Raw genomic sequence first — 19,883 nt, forward strand, 5'->3', positions numbered from 1 at the left:
TGTCTGTCTAATGTGAGATTGCCTTCCCAGAGCAGCTGCTCTCACAGGCGGTGATCATAAGTGCCGCGGACAGTCCCATCCCGAATCGGGGAGTCTGTCAAGTTCCCCAAAACTGCATGTAGCAGCCATTGTGCATAAGGCAATTACATAGCGGGTCTATCCCCTGCCCCTCATTGGTCTCTGTGGAAAACCTCTGTCACGCCCCAGTTTTGTTGTGCTTTTGGAAGCAATAGTTTCCCAGGGCTCCCTGAACTGCTGTGAGGCCTGGGAAGTGATGAGCTTCAGAGTGGTACAAATCTCCTCTGCCTTGTTTCCCAATAAGGTAACGTAACACTTTTGCTTTCCTGCTGTTGTCATCCTCCAGCACAGCCAGGTCTGTGTACAGCTCAAACTCCTCCTGCCATCACTGTAAAATCAAGGGCTCTGGGGGGCTGCAGACCATGTTCCGTGGCACATGCTACCGGCTGCTACACTGCCGAGAACTCTCAGCTCTGACGCCATATTTCGTTAGCAAACAATGAAGCTGAGCACGTATTAAATTGAACAAGTGGAACTTCCATGTAAACTGTGGGATTATGCTGTCCATGTGGCTGAGCGGCTTCCAACCTAATTCCCCATATTCCTTGTTCTCCTGGTGTCCTGCCAAGAACAGTCCCTCCGGGGAATGTTGTTTCACTGACCCTGCTACAAATAGCATCAAAGATCGTTATTTTTCTGTCTTCCCCTCATTTAATAAGGTCGGAAGTTGATGGAAGAATTCCATATTTTCTCATGCCACTTTTCAGTTTAGAAATTCCCCCAAGGACAAACCCGCCCAAGCCCAAGGGGAGGAGCCAGATGCCGTCCTTGCTCAGTGTTCTTGCCCTGCAAGAGCAGCCAGGAGCAGCGTTAACCTGATTTACGTAAGGCTAGTTTTGTTCTAGTGTCTCGTCCCTGATCTACGTGCAGAGCAGCAGCAGAGGTGTGATCTTTACGAGGGTAGGAGAGAAAAACAAACACAGAAAAAAAGTGGGAAGAAAGTGAGCAAACAAAAAACTAGGAGCACAGAAGTGAGGAAGAGCCCCACCCAATGAGTGAGAAGAAACCAACAAAACAAGGCACGAGGGCGATGCAACAATGGTTTTGCATCAATCGATCTACATTTGGGGACTGAATTTGGTTCCTGGTTTGCTGATCCACGTGTTGTAATTGTTCTAATGTGGGTGCAACTGTTCGCATTTGCAAAGGGCTAGCTCAAGTGCATGCATATTGTATACCAATGAGCCCCAGTCAGGGATTGAAACATTAGGATTAACATCTTCCTATTATAAATAAGTGGGGCTGCAGGGAGAACCTCCTCCCAAATGGGAGATGAAGTGCCTGATTTCTTAAATGATGAAAAGAAGTAGAGTGAGAGGATCTAAAAATGGGTTATTTTGGCTGGGTTCGACAGTTAGAACCCTGAAGCTGTATCTGAACTTCTCCTCCTGAATAATTTTACCAACAAAATTTGTCCTAAGTTTGTTTTTAACTTACTTGTATAGTATTTTGCAAATATGTTTTGCAAGGTTCCTGCCAAAGAATTAAAATAAACAAAATATGGGGGAAAGGAGGGCAACATACAATTTAGTTGCTAAGTAGTTGGTTATGTTTACCATGGGTTTTCTTAGGGGTGTGTGTGTGTATTTTTGGATGCAATTTTTTAAAGAGAAGAGTGGGGTTTATAGGCTGCATGGATATGGATATTGGAGGAACAGATCAAAGCCTCAAATGTGAAATTTGTCTGTGCAGAAGACAAAGCTTTCTCAGCAACTGACTATGAATCTGGAATTCATTCTTTGGTGTTATCATGATGACCTCAGCATCTTTAGCTACTGCATTTTGACCTAGCCTGACCACCATGACATCACAGTTTTGGGGGGGGGGCAATACCTCCTACCAAAACAAGAAACCATATAACATAGACTACTTACTAGGGGGAGGTGAGAGAAAAATCACTATCTTGTCTATGCTATAATACTGGGAGATGTTCAGAAATCTTGTTGATGAGGGCCATCTGAGACAGAAAGCACTCCTTTTTTCTCAGCTATGAGCTAGAAAAATTGTTATACGATATCTTCTTTCAGTGTATCCTCTCACTTATGCAGAATGACTCGATCCTGCGTTCCTGGTAGTACTCCCAAAACCAATATACACTCAAGACTTCACTGGGAGTTTTGATTGCTAAAAAAGGAATGCAGGATCTGACCCAGTGTCAGTAATTGTGTACACATGTAAACCCAGACTGGAGTTTGCCAGCTCCTGGAATGCCAGACTCACACTTCTGAAGCTGCAGACTCTAAAATGTGGGACAGTGACCTTCAAAATGAGAGACAACGCACCTTCAAATGAGGAACGCTATAAGAGACATTAAGTTTTTATTTAAAATAGCCTGGAACTTTCTATAATGAAAATAAACGGTGACTCTGTGTACTAAAGCCATACTTTGTGTATGAAGTTTGAGAGCAGCCCTGGCATCTCCTTGCACAGCACTGCAATGCCCTAGTAACTTGCCAGCCCAGACTGAGCTGAGCTGTTCCCTCTTATATTGAAGTTCCAGTCAGAGCATGCCCAACAGGTGTGAAGGGGCATGGCTACCTCAGCCCATAGCATGGGATTAACCCCCTCCAGCCCAGTGTGGGGCAGGTATTCCCCGTCACGGGGCCAAATCAAGAAATTGCCTTCAAAAAGAAAAAAAAATGATCTCAACAGCTCCCATTCTCAAGTACAACAATGTTAACAAACGCACAATGGTCAGTATGTATACAAGCAGCTATGGCTTAGGTGGTGAATTGTTGCAACAACATGGCTCTGAAACCGGTTGCATTTTGCTCTTGCACACTCTCAGAAGCATAAAAATGATATGCGCAAGCATATGAGAACTTTTCCATATCTCTGTGCAAACTTGATTTCTTTACACTGATAAGACAATAAACCACTTGTAACATTCATTAATGGAAAAGACCTGGATCAAGCACTGCTGAAATGCCATCTGTTGCTAAGGTTAATGAGATTTAACCCAATAGCTAAGTGTTTTCTGGGAAAAATTTGGTAGTAGCAGACACTCAGTCATGGAGCCCAGCATCACATTCAACTGCCCATGAGCTCGAAGATGACGTAGAAGCATACATGGGTGCTGTGGACACATATAGGCCAGTGTCAGAAGAGAGACTACTCAAGCTACAAAAAGCAATCTTGACAGACATACAACTTCAGGAAGTTCTAAGTTACATTAGGGGCAGCTGACTCAAGTATCTAAAAGAAACTAAGGAAGTAACAGGAGACTACTTTGCAGTGCGTGTACAAGTAAGTGAGTCCAGTGGACTCAAAATTAAAGGGAATTGCAATTCCAAATGAAATAAAAGGAGAAATCCTAAACCTCATCCATGAAGGACATCAAGGAATAACTAAATGTTGTGAACGGGCCAACCAGTCAGTGTGATGGCTGGGCATCAGCAAGGACTTAAAGAATAAAGCATCTATATGTGAACACTGGAGAACTAACAGACCGACGTGACACAAAGAACCTTTAATAACACGACCTTTACCAGGCAGATGTTGGAAGAGACTAGCTGCAGATTTATGCAAATTCAGAGGACGTCATTACCTGGTCATCATGGAATATTTTTCCATGTATATAGAAAGAATATACTTGAAAGGCATACCACGTCACCGTGTTATCGAGAAACTGAAGTTCGCTTTTGCTCACTTTGGTATTCCAGAGCAACTAGTGATGGACGACAAACCACAATTCACTGCAGCAGAATTTAAGGTGTTCCAAACAAAATATAATTTTGATCCTATTACTAGCAGCCTACATTATCCATAAGCAGATAGAAAGGCTGAGAGATCTGTGTAGACAGCCAAGACAATCCTACAGCAGGAAGAGCCATTCCTTGCTCGAGAGTAGCCAGATTGGATGAAAAGGCCAAAAGAGCTTATGAACACTTTTAGAACAAATGTCACTCAGTTAGAGAATTGCTGGGTCTAGAACTTGGTGACTATGTTTATATCCAATTGGATGGAGAAAAAGGGTGGACAACTGCAGCTGTCATAAAGAAAAAGAATTCAGTACCAAGATCATATGTGATCGAGACTGACAGTGGAGAGTTCAGCATAACCCATCAACGTCTGCAGTTTGTTCCTCAGAAAGAACAATCAACAGAGAAAACCTTACAGATGGTGGATGCGGAAGATGACTCAAAAATTCCAAACCAACCACAGCCACTCATTGCAACTAATGGACAGACAGATGACAAAGTAGTTACGCCTTTGAGTCACATAATTTAGAAAACCAGTATGATTCAGAGACACCTAACTGTACTTAAGACAGTGTGATAGTGTAGGACTCTGACCAGGAAGCCCGGAGAGGAGCCTGCCTGACCCAGCATGAGGACACAAGAGGACCCTTTTTGTTTAAGCCAGCCACTGTTCACAGTGCTGCTGCACATGTCCCCAGACTCATCTCTAGCATACCATCTTCTGGGGAAGGTGCCTGGAAGGGAGTTAGGGGTGGTGAAGATTTGAGTGTTAGTAGGTGGAGAATTGGTTGATTTTGCTGATGTTTTAATACTTAGTTAACCCCAACTTTTTTCTTCCCCAGATCCTATTTTCCAGCTCGAAATAAAGTCCCCTTTTGTGTTGTTGTTGTTATTTTTGGGTGTGTCATTCCTTTGCTGGAATGTATTGTTTATTGTGTACTGGGCGTAACTGTAATGCCCTCGTGGCCCAGATGGAGTCTGCTTTGTGGGACGGGTTCTGGCCAAGAACAGGCCCCTGCACGAATGCAGCAGGGAAACTCCCTTCCACCCCAGAGACACTTGTTCTACCCCTCTCCTCTCCCCCCTCCCCCACACACTAAACACACGCACAGTGGAATAGTACAATGAATATAGGAAAGGGAAATATTTATTTATAGAAGGATGAATGGAGGAAAAACAAGGGAAAATATAGGGGGAGAAGTAAAGTGATTACATCCAATACAAAGATCCAGCAGCCCAGTGCTATCACAATATAAAAGGACAGATGTTGAGCACTGCGTCCAGACTCAGAGTTCAGGAATACTTGGCAGAGTTCCAGTGCAGCAGTGAATCTTGAGTGTTCCTGGTCATCTTCAGCACCAGTAAACTTCCCCTCTGGTGCCCTCTTCTACCTCTCTCACAGAGCGACAATCCTCCCACTTAACTGGCTACAACCTTTCTCCATATTCTCAGTGTAGTCATAAGCCTCAGTACTCATGGCCCTATACAGTCTGTCTGAGTGACAGCGATACTAGATGCAGCTCTGCTTTGTCCTTCTGAGGTGATTCCTTACTGGCATGGTGGTCCTCCTGGCTCCCATTCTGGGATGTCCCAAGTCAGCAGTTCTGTCTCTTGCTTGCGTCAGGCTGGTTCTCAGCTGCTTCGCTATGTGGGGGTCTGCTTGCTGTACAGACACCCACACGTCCCTGTCCTCTCTTTCAGCCCCCTCTCCCTTGGACAATCAGCACTTCCTCTTCTTGGAACAATAGCACTTCCTCTGCCTCAGGACAAGGTTTTAAAGCAGCCATACTGTCTAAATCTGAAGGGGTTCCATAGGTTTTATACTGCTTACCAGCAGAGATAGCATTATTCATTTTCCCAAAGGACAAGGTGAAGAGTCACCTGGGGTGAAGGCACCAGGTGTCAGAAAAAGAACCCAAGACCCAACCCTGGTGAGTAGAGGGGAGAAGCAACTCTTAAGTACAAAGCACCAGGGAGGAGGCTTGAGCCACACCTTGGGGAAGGTGCTACATACACAAATGCCATTTTGTTTCCCTTGCTGTTTTCATAGGTCATTAAATGCAAAGCCGCTGTTGCCTGGGAGCCTAAGAAACCATTTTCCATTGAGGAGGTGGAAGTTGCCCCCCCAAAGGCACATGAAGTTCGCATTAAGGTAGGAAAAAGATGAACTTTGTAAATTACATACTGTAGCAGTGCCAGTTATGTTTGTGCTATAGAAATGTAGGGCTTGATCTTACAAATAGCAACCACTCTGGTGGCAATATCTGATGAACTCGTATTGAATTATGCAGGCTATTTAAAACTGCTGTGTTGGTTCCAGAATATTAGAGAGACAAGCTGAGTGAGGTAATATCTTCTATTGGACCAACTTCTCTTGGTGAAAGACACAAGCTTTCAACTACACGGACCCGAAAAAGAGTAAAGATTTATGGAAGAGTGTGGCGGATGACAAAGGCCATAACTTGCTGTGCAAAAACACCAGAAGTTATGATCTCTGTCTAATAAATAAGCAGTCTTAGGGATCATGTCTTAGGTTTATTATGGTTATACTCACTTCTCTGGATACAAAATATATCTTCTCTTCTATATCATATCACACAGGTAGAAGCTGAAAAATTGGTTCCTTACGTATTGAAATATTCTTTGTTTTCCCTACAGATTTTGGCTACAGGGATCTGTCGCTCAGATGACTATGTCATGAGTGGTGCATTAACTGTGGCTTTTCCAATAATTCTTGGCCACGAAGCAGCTGGTATTGTAGAGAGCGTTGGAGAAGGGGTGACTTGTGTGAAACCAGGTATAAGAAAGCATCAAGCACTAACCAATGATAAGTAGTTCTCACCTAGCATTCACATACCCTGCTCCAATATCAAAGACACTAACATGTATGAACTCCTTTATTGCAGAGGAAACAAGTAATCCAACATTCAACCTTCACAGGGCCTTGTCAAGGATATTTTGGAGGAGAAATATGTTGTTTAAGTCTTTCTTGCTATACTCCCAAGTGATCTTTCCTATTTCAAAAGTTTTTGCCTGTTCACTTCTATTTTTATGTGACTATGAAGTGCTCTCCCCTTCCCCAGCATTCAAAAGAGGTGCTTATTTGTATTTCACTCAAAGGGAACCAAATGTGAGCTACCATTTTGAGTTCAGACCCTCGTAAGGGTTTCCGTTCAGCAAGGAATTTTAACGTGCCTAGCTTTGTGCATATAAATAGTCCTATTTATTTCAATGTGACTCCTTTATTAGTCAGGTGCTTAGATACCTTGCTAAATCAGGGCTCAAGTTATCAGACTTTGATAGCACTGAAATTCACACTTTATTTCACACTTGCTTTCTGTGCTAGTGTCACTTGAATACTATCTTAATTCATGTACTTAATTCATCTGCCAGACAAAAGATTTTGTTCCTGTGCCTATTCTCTCAGAGAACACTGCAAGATGGGACACCGCCTGTACTCTTTTCCCAGTAACTCTGAACTATGAGGAGAGCTGCGCAGAGTGTTTAAGATGAAATATTAAATGAACCAAATCGGTATTTGAATCTTGAACTGAATCCAAACCATTTTTTAAAGATTAAAATATTTACTTACTTCCCCCCCCCCAACCCCCACCCCCAACCCCCACCCCGCCCCATGTCTCTCTACCTCCTGGCTATTCTGGCAATGTAAGTGCTTCAGTAATGCAAAAGCATCTTTTCTATTCTTATTGGAATTAGAAAGGACTGGAAATCTTCTGAGCGAGCTTGTTCCCATCAGATTTCCAAACCAAATTGCATGGGATATGCTTCAGATAAGCATGCAAACTGTTGGACAAGTTTTGGCTGCAAAGAAACACCTTTTCTTTTGAGCCTGGCATAGAGTGTGTGACAATTGTTTGGTCCAGAGAATAGATATAAACATAATACTTTTAATTCTAACTACCATGTAATTTCAATGGGGTCAGGCTGTACTTTTGGGCAAATCATCAGAACAACTTTTTACTTTGGAATTCTGTTGTTGCTTTGGGCGCACAGACCTTTGGTGTGGCCTGTGAGACAAAGGAAGAAAGGGAAGTGTCTGTGCTAACTGCAGTTCAGAGGGCAGTTGGCAATGAGATCTATCAATCTCCTATTCCATCAGGTTGGAGCAACAAAAACGGGAAGGTTTCTTTCAGCATTCTGATTACTAAGTCCAGGTCACAGTTCTCTAAAATTGGTTGCTTTCTGCCTTCTCCATCTTCTATTTCCCTAGATCAGCGTTTCTCAAGTGTGGCCACAGCCTCCTGGGCAGTGATTTGGGGGGGGCAAAGCAGCTGCCCCTCCGTGTTGCTTCTGGATGTGCCACCTTGGTGTTGGTTGCTGGGGCTGCCAGCAGGGGTTGGGCCCTGCCCCACTCTGGAGGCACCTTGGGCACAACCATGGAGGAGCAAGCAACCTGTGAGTTCCCCACCTTCCCAGGGGTTGTGGGGCTCGGGCTTCAGCCCTGGTATGATGGAGTGGTAGGCTCCGGCCACGGGGCTTCGGGCTCTGGCCCCGGGCCTCAAGGCCCCATCTCCTGGCTGCAGGGCTTCAGGCTACAGCCCTAGGGCTTCAAGTTCCCTCCTGGTGCCCCATCCCTCAGGCTTCAGGCTCTGGCTCCCCACTGCCACCCCTCATCGCCCCTGGCCCCTGCTGCCTATCCATCCACCTCGCCATCCAGGACTTAATTTGTCCCCAGGATTGCCACGGCTGCGTAAGTCTGCTGTGAAAAGTATTAATATCCCTTTTCACAGCAGAGACTTGTTAGCTAGCTGGGAGGCTGTGAAAAGTGATAGTAACAAACGTACAAAAATCACTTTTCACACCAGCAGACTTACTAACTAGCAATACATAAATCACAAGGATTTTAATGTGCGTATTTATTTGTTTCTCCTAAAGTTAATTAAGTATTTTAGGAAAAATTGTCAGAGCGGCCACCAGCAAGAGTTGGTGGCCGTACACTGAGACCACCAAACAATTTGTCGTGAGAACCCCTGCCCTAGATAATATGGCACTAGAAAGCCCCGACAACTTCCATTTAAAGTTAGGCATTGTGTGGCATGTGTTTATCCAAATAATCCTCTGAAATCTTTTGACGTTTGCCCATTGAGACTGGGCTAGAGAAAGGTAGCTGTGGTCTTCCGAAATCCATCATTCTGGGGCAAAGTTTTTATTCTTTTGTCAGACATTGCAGTAAAATAGTGTCTAATCCTAATGTTGTTTGCTGGGGTTCCATTGTGTGTTTCTCCACCATTGAGCTAGATTTGTGTTATCTTATTAAAGAAAATTAGCAGATTGTTTTAAGAATTCCCATGCCACTCCTGGTCAGCAATTCAGCTACTGGTTCTGACTTGACTTTGCCAGATTATAGTACTGTGGTAGTTACAGCTGCATTAAGAATTTAAGGTTTTATTCTGCAGAGGTCTCACGTTTCTTTAGTACGAAGGTATGATTATAACTAAGGTCCAAACTTGCACATATCATTGCTTCCATAACAAGGATTCCTAGTAAATGTGTTGCACAAGTAAATGCATAGCACAGGGTTTTATTAATTTGATAAAGGCAAATTTGTGCACCAGTCGGAAGCTGTTGAATTGTAATGACTTGACCCAGAGACCCTTTCATCAAGTATCTCTGTTTATTGAGTTGGGAAGGAGAAGTCCAAGAATTCAGATCCTCATGTAATGAACTACCCTTATTGATGACTAAGACCATGGGCTCCTAACCTACCAGACAGTTCAGAAAGACCAGCCGAACATTTTTAAGTATTGAAGGCAAATTTGTGGGTCAGTCTGAAGCTGCTGAATTTTAATTTGATTGATCAGAAAGACAAACAGATGTCCTCATCAAATATCCCTGAAGCATAATAGAAGGTTCCCTGAGCTGGAAAAAGAAGAAACCAGGAGTTCTAATCCACATGTAATTAACTACCCTTATTATGGTGCTATGGTAGCATAGATAAGGTGATATTAAGAACTTTAATTTTGACAAGGATAGATTTGTGACTATCTTCTGTTCTTGAATAAGTTTCAGTAAAATAAAAAATGGAGTAGAATCTTAGTTTTATCTTGGATTGTTTGTATTGGTTGTTGAATTTGAAGTTTTGAGAAGTGTATAATACGTTAAAATGGGTGTTTGGGCATTTCTTTCTGGGACTAGCAAGCAACAGAGGGTCCTGTGACACCTTTAAGACTAACAGAAGTATTGGGAGCGTAAGCTTTCGTGGGTAAGAACCTCACTTCTTCAGATGCAAGTCACTTGCATCTGAAGAAGTGAGGTTCTTACCCACGAAAGCTTACGCTCCCAATACTTCTGTTAGTCTTAAAGGTGTCACAGGACCCTCTGTTGCTTTTTACAGATTCAGACTAACACGGCTACCCCTCTGATACTTTCTGGGAGTGACTTCACTATCTACAGTAGTCTGTTTGCTTTCTTTGTTTGTGCTGTGGGAGTTTTTTTTTTTTCCTTTTGTAAGCATATTACATAACTACAAAAAAATTTAACAGGCCTGTAAAGTTTGTTTTGGCAAAACAGACTGTAATCAAATAGTCTGTTCCCTTTCCGTGGAATATAAAAACTGTGTACCTATCACTCATCAACTGACAAAGGTAATATAAATGATTAATATCTTTATACAGAGATAGATCAACAACAATAAGTCAGAATTAAGGTTGGCAAAAGTAGAGCTGCTGGAAAAGATGTTAACATTTGATTATATTAAAAGTAGCCCATTGAAAAATGCCTTCGTTACATATTTCCAAAATTTTAAGGCATTAGGTTTTTATATGTTAAAAATTCCAGAGACACACATGTAGATTTTGCCCTGTTCGTGTACTCTAGAGTGGGTCTTCAGACATCCCCGCAAAGTAACAGGTACTCCTGTTTTTGAATCTTCAAATTAAGCTCTTGTAACGGGTTTCATGGTATAGACTAGAAACATGAAAAATATTTGAATTTCATACCTCCATAAGCGCTAAAAAATTAATCATTCTTTGGCGATTGAATGACAGCTGCTCACAAAGATTAATTAACATTTGCATTGCACTTTTTAAGATGTAAAAGTACAATTAATGTTAATGATTAGATCAGGAAGTATGGCAGTAAAACTTGCCATACACCCACTGTGCATTTCATGGTCTTGGGTAGGCTAACTTCTCATATGGGCACATTTCTATCTCATGCATTTTAAAGGCCCCCTTCCAACAAATGTGGCATGATAATAGAATATTTGCTGTCTCTAGCAGCAGCTCATCAATTAGCTCATCTAAAGATAGTGCCTTTCCTCCTGACTTACTGGAAAGGCAGCCAATATTGTCCAGAATGGTTTTTCTTCAATAATGGCACAGTAAGCTTTAAGATATTCTTTGCTGTGTTTGCCCAAGAACTTTTGACTTAAACATAATATGAGAGTGAATTGTTTGGTTGGTAATTGAGATTGTCTGGTGAATATATATATATATATTCGATATACTGTAAATAAATGAATTGGCTTAAATACCCAAAAGCTGGTGCAGAAAGGATGAGTGATTAAATGATCTAAAGAAGTTTACCTTACAGGAATTTGGTAAAGGAAGAGGTCAATGACCTTTAGAAATTTTGGAATATGCTGCCATGTGTCTGACCAAAGTAACGAAACAAACTAAAGATGGAACAGGAAATGGGTAGGGAATGTTATAGAAAGGCTATCAAAAGGGAGTATTAGTCTAGGGACTGATCTGTGTGGGTATGTTCATCTTGGTTCCATCAACTCCCTGTACATTGGATGGTAGTGATGGGCAAATAGTCCATTAATCTGATATGTATAATAGTTGGATGTGGAGGGCCTAGTAAAGAGGAAATAGCTGTACTTCCAAAGTGGAATATCGTAGAATCGTAGAACTGGAAGGGACCTCAGGAGGTTTTGTAGTCCAGTTCCCTGCACTCGAGGCAGGACTAAGTATTAGCTACACCGTTCCTGACAGGTGTTTGTCTAACCTGCTCTTAAAAATCTCCAATGATGGAGAGTCCACAACCTGCTTAGGCAATTGATTCCAGTGCTTAGCCATCTTGACACAAAGTTTTTCCTAATGTCCAACCTGAATCGCCCTTGATGCAATTTAAGCCCATTGCTTCTTGTCCTATTCTCAGAGGTTAACGAAAACATTTTTTCTCCCTCCTCCTTGTAACAACCTTTTATGTACTTGAAAACTGTTATCATGTCCCCTCTCAGTCTTCTCTTCTCCAAACTAAACAAACCCAATTTTTTCAATCTTCCCTCATAGGTCATGTTTTCTAGACCTTTAATCATTTTTTGTTGCTCTTCTCTAGACTTTATCCAATTTTTGTCCACATCTTTCCTGAAATGTGGCGCCCAAAACAGGACACAATACTCCAGTTGAGGCCTAATCAGCGTGGAGTAGAGCGGAAGCATTGCTTCTCGCATCTTGCTTACCACACTCCTGCTAATACATCCCAGAATGATGTTCACTTTTTTTTGCAACAGTGTTACACTGTTGACACATATTTAGCTTGTGATCGACTATGATCCCCAGATCCCTTTCTGCAGTACTCCTTCCCAGGCAGTCATTTCCTATTTTGTATGTGTGCAACTGATTGGTATGTGTATATATGTCTCCAGGCCGTCCCGTGGGTATGGCGAATTGGGGTGACAGCCCCAGGCCCTGTGCTTTGCGGGGCCCAGCGCTTTGATAAAATCATGAGGAGGCGGGGAGGTGAGGCGGGCCGGTGAGCGGAGTGAGAAGGCAGGGCCGGCTCCAGGCACCAGTTTACCAAGCAGGTGCTTGGGGCGGCCACTTCGGAGAGGGGCAGCATGTCCAGCTGTTCAGCGGCAATTCGGTGGACAGTCCCTCACTTCTGCTCGGGGCGGGCGGTGGGGTGAGAAGGCGAGCGGCAGCCATCGGCAGCCCCCTACCAGCGGCTCCCTCTCAGCGCCTCCCGCGGATCAGATGTTTCACGGCATCAGGAGGCGATGGGAGGTGGGGAGGGGAGAAGAGCGAGGATGAAGTGCGCTCGAGGGAGGGGGTGGAACTGGGCAGGGAAGAGGTGTGGCTTGGGTGGAATGGAGGGGAGAAGCATGGCGGGGTGGGGCCTTGGGGGAAGGGGTGGAGTAGGGGCAGAGCCGGCGGGGGGGGACCACCACCTGGCAGATTAGGAACTCGGCGCCTGTGTCCCTGGCCCCGCACCCAGGGCTGTCCTTAGCCATAGGCAGAATAGGCAGTCACGTAGGGCACCGCTCTTCCAGGGGCACCACACACTCTGCCGGACAGTGGAGCATGTAAGAGCTGCACTGGGTCCTAGAGAGAGCCGAATGCCTGCAGCACAATCTGAGGGAGGGGATTGGCTGGTGGGGGAAAGAACTCTTTTTGCGGATACAGACTAACACGGCTGCTACTCTGAAACTTCACATGTGATTGTGACTCTCTCTTCCCCCCCCCCCCCCCCCCGTGAGGTGAGGCAGACTGGGTGGCTCTGGCAGTATCCTTTGTTGCACCACCCCTTTCCCTCACCCTCCTCCCCTCGGGCTGGGTTGGGTGAGGTGCTAGGGAAAGTGTGTGTGTGTGGGGGGGGGGGGGGGTTGCATGCTGACTCTGAGGAATGAAAGTGAAACTAACTCACTTCCTCGGCAGCTAGCCAGGGTTGGAATGTCACACACAGCTGGCTGGGCTGGGGAAAGGGTGACCTGTGTGAAAAATCAGGACAGGGGCTTGGGGTAGGGTGACCAGATGTCCCATTTTTATAGGGACAGTCCCAATTTTGGGTTTTTTTTTCTTATACAGGCTCTTAACCCTCCACCCCGTCCTGATTTTTCACACTTGCTGTCTGGTCACCCTAGGTGGGGGGTAATTGGTGCCTATATAAGACAAAGCCCCAAATATCGGGACTGGCCCTATAAAATCAGGACATCTGGATCTGGTCACCCTAGCTGGGAAGCACGTCTCTCCCCCGGGCTGGCAGTGATCCATCTCATCCGGGGGGAACTGCGCAGGGCAGGATGCGCTGCTGTGGCTCCGTGGATGCCCCATCCCTGAGATCAGATGCTGTGCTAACTTCACCATGGTCCGTTGGGCTGGCGGTGGTGCCCATTGGTGTGTGATTGGACCTGAGGGCTTGCTGCTGCGGTTACCACTCTGCACCCCAAGAGGTGGATTTTAGGGTCCTGCAGTTTTCCACCTATCTCCTCCTCTACTGCAGCTGTTGGACCAGCAGGCTGGGGGTGAGCCAAGCATGAAAGTAGTACGGTGTTGCCATTTAGATTGTCATTTAACAACTTTGTTTGCCAAAAATGCTTGCTAACAATCCTGAATCCAATTTCAATATTTTTTTTAAAAAAATCAATATCTTAGCCAAAAACAGAAAATTAAGTTGTTGACAATTATTTGTGACCAAAATTATTTGGTTTGAGGCAGGGAGTGGGCCAGTTTTCATCAGAGAAACAAAAAATGTTGACTGGCTTTCCTATAGCCCTGTTACTGCTGAATAGAGCCCTCCAACAACTGTAATATGCTCATCTCCTTACTAGTCTATAGAGTGACCATATGTTGTACTAAGATTCTCTTGCTTTTTTTTCCCAGTGAGTCAGTATAGCTTTTGCCAGCCCAGAGGTTGGGCAGCCAATTGTCTTACGTTTTCACAATGTTTTGTCCAACTTTCATAAAGTAAATACATGGTTAATATGAGTTTAAAAGGCCAGGGACACGTCCTTGTGAAGAATCTGTGCAGCAGATCATGCTAGAGCTGTGAAAATGTCAGTTTCTGGTGGAACTTTAGAGGCAGTGATTTATCATGTATTTCTGGCAGTGCCCAAAATGTGCTGCTATTGCTAATGTCTTTCCAAACAAAAATAAGGCACAATAGGACTTGTGTAACATTTCTGTGCTACCTTAATCTAGATGAGATGATTCTGTACTGACTTCATTCTGGTCACTTTGTGCTTTACCGAGGAGTAAAACTAGGGGTCTATTTTCCCACTGCTTGGAAACCCAGCTTATTAAACTGGATAATGCCATTAATCTATTTACAGTATAAGGTTGATATAGAGTTGTAACTAACATTAAGACTGATGACCACTATACATTTAAAACTAAAAAGTGGCTTTGTAAAAATGACTGGGTTTTCAATTCTACTGTGTCTCAGTCAGGGCGGAGTGCCTTGTGAGGTGTCTTCACACTAGCTCAAAGTCACAGACTCACGGCTATATTATATTATTGGCTTCATTCTGTCAATAAATCAGATTTTTTTCTATAGCGCCACTTCTTTAGTGCTAGTCCACCAGCATTACAGTGTGCTTAATTAAGTTAAACTGTTTTTAATAAAGTGCATGTGGCAAATTTTCCAATACTGTAAGTTTTTGTTTGTGTTGCTAAGAGCAAGTCAGGCATAGGGGCACCAGTTTAATAATCCCACCTAGGGCACCATAAATCCTAAGGATGGCCCTGCCCGCACCCCACCTAGGGATGGCCCTGTATGTATTTATGTATGGGGTATCATCCAACCCTGACTGTCCCAGAGCTTCAGAGAATGTCCAAAGGGCCTGTTGCCCCATCTATTCTTGGGCTGCAATAATGGTGGAACAGTTGTTCTTCTTCGAGAGATGTCCCTGTGGGTGCTCCACTACAGATGTCCCTGTGGGTGCTCCACTACAGGTGCTGGTGCGTCCCTGCGCCTTCGCCCGGAGATTTTTACAGCAGTGCTCATAGCGGCCACGCATGCTCAGAATCTGCCCCCCGCTGTGACTCTAGGGTAATAGAACGCATGCGTGGCCGGTCTCCTCAGTTCCTTCTCAACCGTCCCCGGCCTGAGACGGAGCTCAGCAGGCTCATTAGACAATCCCTCATTATTCCCTTAATTATCCTTTAGAAACCTTTTTCCTGTCAGTTTTTTCTGGTTAAATAGTTACCTACCCAGTTCACCAAAAAAAAAAAAAAAAAAAAAAAAAAAAAAAAAAAAAAAAAAAAAAAAATTCCTGTCAGCCGCGGCTATGCCGGGCTCCACAGGTTTCAAGCGCTGTGCTACTTGTAAGGAGGCTATCCCGTCATCGGATGGGCACTCAAAATGTATAAAATGTTTGGGGGAAGGTCACATTCCCCAAAAATGTGCCCACTGCTCTAAACTCAGCTCCAGGGCACGCAAAGACAGAGAGCTTAAGCTAAAACTGCTCCTGCTTCAAAAATCTATCGGGTCAGTTTCAGACCCAGGCATTGAAGCCGGCTCCGCTACCCGACACAGCCCCCCCCCCCTCAAAAAAGATAAAGAAGTCTACAAAGAAGGGGCACTTTTCTTCACCGGGCAGGGCTAGGAGGCATACAAGTTCTCCAGGCAGATCAACGATCTCTCTGCCTGTGATCCCTCGCCTCAGCACTTTTCATGAGGCAGGCTCCTCCGGAACAGCGCAAAAGCCGCCGGAGGCTTCAGCGCCGCCGAGAAGCTCCGGTGCCGAGGCATCAGGCTTCCAGTTGCCTGCCTCAGTGACGGCACCGTTCGGCACCGCAAATGAGACGGTGCCGACATTCCTCGGCACACCGCACCCGAGGCAGCCCGACTTTTCTCGCCCGGCACCGACCGCGGCACCGACGCCTGCGGGGCATTCTGACACTCAGATCACAGCCAGAAGCCCCGATCGCAGGAATCCTCTTGTGCAGCAGCCTCTATCGGCTCAGCTTTCATCTCCTGCAGGAGCTGCTTTCACACAGTTTACTCAGACAGCTGATCTTCTAGTGTCACCTACCTTGCAGTCTCCGCTCATGAACGCATATTCTGTGGCAATGCCTGAGTCAGGATCTGAGCAGTTTTCCTCCAGTGAGGAGGAAGCAGATCCACAGGGAGTTTTTTCCCCATATTATGACTCCCAGCCCCGGAGCCAGAGCATTAAGGGCTATGGAAATACTACCTCATCCCACTCTAAGGACCATGCCCCTTGGGGGATGAACCCCTGGATGGCACCATCAATGCCCTACCCACCACCATGGCAATACTGGACACCATGGCCATCATACCCTCGGGAACACATGCCCCGTGCCCATTCGACCAGGCGCAACACTGATCCAGTGCCGTCTCCTAATACATACGCTAGTGACACGAGACGCCTGGCAACACAGCCATGCTCCCAGGATAAACCTAGCCCTTCTCCCGGTCCAACAGACCCGGAGTTACCACCGGAGGAAGCGTTACTTCCCCTTCCTCCCACTCCCTCTGATGAATATACAAAATTCCAGGACCTCTTTAAGAGAGTTGCTAGTGCCCTGAACATTAACCTGGAAGTGGTTCCCGAACAACAGCATGAGCTGACGAACATCCTACAGCCCCCTTCTTCCTCCAGATTGGCACTTCCAATTAACGCAGCCCTTTTAGAACCTGCTAAGTCCATCTGGCAGACTCCAGCGACAAGCCTACCTACCTGCAAGCAAGCGGATAAGAAGTATTTTATTTCTCCAAAGGACTCTGAATTCCTTTTTACTCACCCAACACCAAACTCATTGGTAGTAGACGCTGCGAACCAGAGGGCTAGACAACAGTATTCTCGTTCTGCCCCACCTAACAAGGATAGCAAGCGACTGGACCTGTTTGGTCGCAAGGTCTATGCATCCTCCACCCTCCAATTTCGCATAGCTAATTATACCGCAGTCCTGGCAAAATACGACCATAAAAACTATAATAATTTAATGGACTTTATTGAGGACATTCCAGAACAAAGAAAACAACAGTTCAGAGCTATAGTTTCTGAGGGCCAAGCCATTTCACGCACCGCTCTCCAAGCAGCCCTCGATGTAGCCAACACAGCGGCAAGATCTACCGCTACGGCGATAGTCATGCGACGGGGCTCATGGCTCTCCTCTTCCTTTTTTCCTCGAGAAGTTCAGAACACGATTGAAGATCTTCCCTTCGACGGTGACAAACTTTTTGCTTCTAACACGAATGAAGTGCTTCATTCAATGAAAGACTCCAGAACAACCCTCCGGTCTTTAGGTCTCCAGACACCTACGGCAAGGAGACGACAATATCGATACCAACCATACCAACGGCCACGTTATCCCGCATTTACACAACCTTCCCATAGACCGCAGGAACAGCAACAGCCGCAACGTCCACGACCAAGATTCCAGCGACGTCGCCCAAACTCTACAGGGGCGCCTCAACCCCCATCAGCTAATAGGCAGATTTGAAAACTTGGTCGAGGGTTTAGAAAACAATGCCCTCACTCCAGCCGACACACCAATCTTTGGACACCGCCTACGACCTTTTTTCCAACAATGGAGGAGCATTACCTCCGACAAGTGGGTCTTAGAGGTAGTTACAATTGGATACGTCATCCCGTTCCTCTCCTTACCTCCCACCCACCCACCCTCCCCGTCCCTCTTCAGGGACCCTTCTCACGAGCAGCTACTCCTCCAAGAAGTGCAACATCTCCTTCATCTGGGAGCAGTAGAAGTCGTGCCAGAGCAACACAGAGGGAAGGGTTTTTACTCCCATTATTTCTTAACAGAGAAGAAAAATGGGGGATGGCGACCAATCCTCGATCTCAGGCGGCTCAACAGATTCATAAAAAAACAAAAGTTCAAGATGGTGACCCTCAATACCATAATCCCAGCGCTGGAGCAGGGCGACTGGTTTTCTGCCCTCGACCTACAAGATGCCTATTTCCACGTCACTATACATCCGGCCCACAGACGTTTCCTCCGGTTTACCCTTGGTTCCACACATTTCCAATACAGGGTACTCCCCTTCGGACTATCTACAGCCCCCCGTGCTTTTTCCAAACTTCTAGCTGTAGTCACTGCTCACCTCAGGAGACAAGGGGTAATAATATTTCCGTACCTCGACGATTGCCTCCTCAAAGCTTCAACATTCGACGAGGCGTTCCGGTTCACACGACTCACAGTCGAGTGTTTTCTTTCTCTCGGCCTACAAATAAACAGAGACAAATCCACATTACGCCCCACCCAGCACCTTCAGTTCATAGGCGCAGACCTCGACTCTCGGACCGGGCTGGCATCGCTCCCACCCGATCGCTACAATTCCATAAAACAACTGACTACAACTATTTGCAACAGCCCTCAGGTAACTGCCCGAGACTGCCTACAACTACTAGGTCACATGGCCTCGTGCACTTTTGTCGTCCAGAATGCACGCCTGCACATGAGGTGCTTCCAAGCGTGGTTGGCAACGGTTTACAAACCGAATGTGCATTCTTTAAACAAGACTCTCTCCCTGCCTACTCCAGTCAAAGGCTCGCTACGTTGGTGGACCGTCCACTCCAACCTTTGTTCTGGAGTCCCGTTTCTTCAACAGACTCCATCACGCATTCTGACCACCGATGCATCTATGACAGGGTGGGGTGCACATATGTCTCATCACACAGTACAGGGACTATGGTCACCAACCGAGACCTCCCTGCACATAAATGTACTAGAACTTCGAGCCATTCGCAACGCGTGCCGTCACTTCCTGCCACTAATCAAACATCATCACGTACGCATAATGACGGACAACATTGCTTGCATGTTTTACGTAAACAGGCAGGGCGGAGCTCGTTCCCATTCGCTGTGCACAGAGGCGATGAAGCTCTGGAATTGGTGCATTCTGAACAACATCCGGGTATCAGCTGCTTATCTTCCCGGGATCATGAACACCACAGCGGACGAACTGAGCAGACGCTTCCCATGGGAACACGAGTGGGAGATAGACGACAAAACCATTCACGAGGTATTCAGCATCTGGGGCTACCCTACAATAGACCTCTTTGCAACTGCAAAGAACAAGAAATGTCTCAATTTCTGCTCCAGAGCAGGACTGGGCAAACGTTCCCTGGGGGACGCATTCATGATCTCATGGCACCGAAACCTATTCTATGCGTTTCCCCCGATACCAGTTCTCAACAGGGTCCTGATAAAAATACGAACGGATCGAGCCAAGGTGATCCTCATTGCCCCATCGTGGCCCAGACAACCATGGTTTCCCTTCCTCACCAGAATGTCAATCCAACCACCAGTCTCCCTGCCACTTATTCCGAACCTTCTATCTCAACAGCACGGTCGTTTTCTCCACCCCAACCTGTCCAGGCTTCACCTCAAGGCCTGGTTCCTACGTGGTTCTCCCAACGCGAATTAGATT

General features: G+C 45.7%; 1 protein-coding gene across 6 annotated transcripts in view; it reads left to right on the forward strand.

Annotated features, from left to right (window-relative positions):
- The window catches only part of LOC122172901 (alcohol dehydrogenase 1A-like), an 89,116-nt gene that overhangs the window by 61,954 nt on the left and 7,279 nt on the right, over positions 1-19,883 (forward strand). For 5 of the 6 annotated variants that reach the window (XR_010601252.1, XR_010601253.1, XM_065596168.1 and 2 more), the window contains exons 3-4: positions 5,830-5,931; positions 6,438-6,576. Coding sequence is in view for 4 of the 6 variants with exons in the window: in XM_065596167.1 (XP_065452239.1) it covers positions 5,830-5,931; positions 6,438-6,576 (241 nt within the window). In the remaining 2 variants the exon portion in view is untranslated. Of the gene's footprint in view, positions 1-5,647; positions 5,711-5,829; positions 5,932-6,437; positions 6,577-19,883 lie in introns of those variants that run through there. The other variant, XM_065596169.1, reaches the window with a different exon arrangement.

Source organism: Chrysemys picta, chromosome 5, assembly GCF_011386835.1.
Source record: "Chrysemys picta bellii isolate R12L10 chromosome 5, ASM1138683v2, whole genome shotgun sequence".
Lineage (NCBI taxonomy): Eukaryota > Metazoa > Chordata > Testudines > Emydidae > Chrysemys > Chrysemys picta.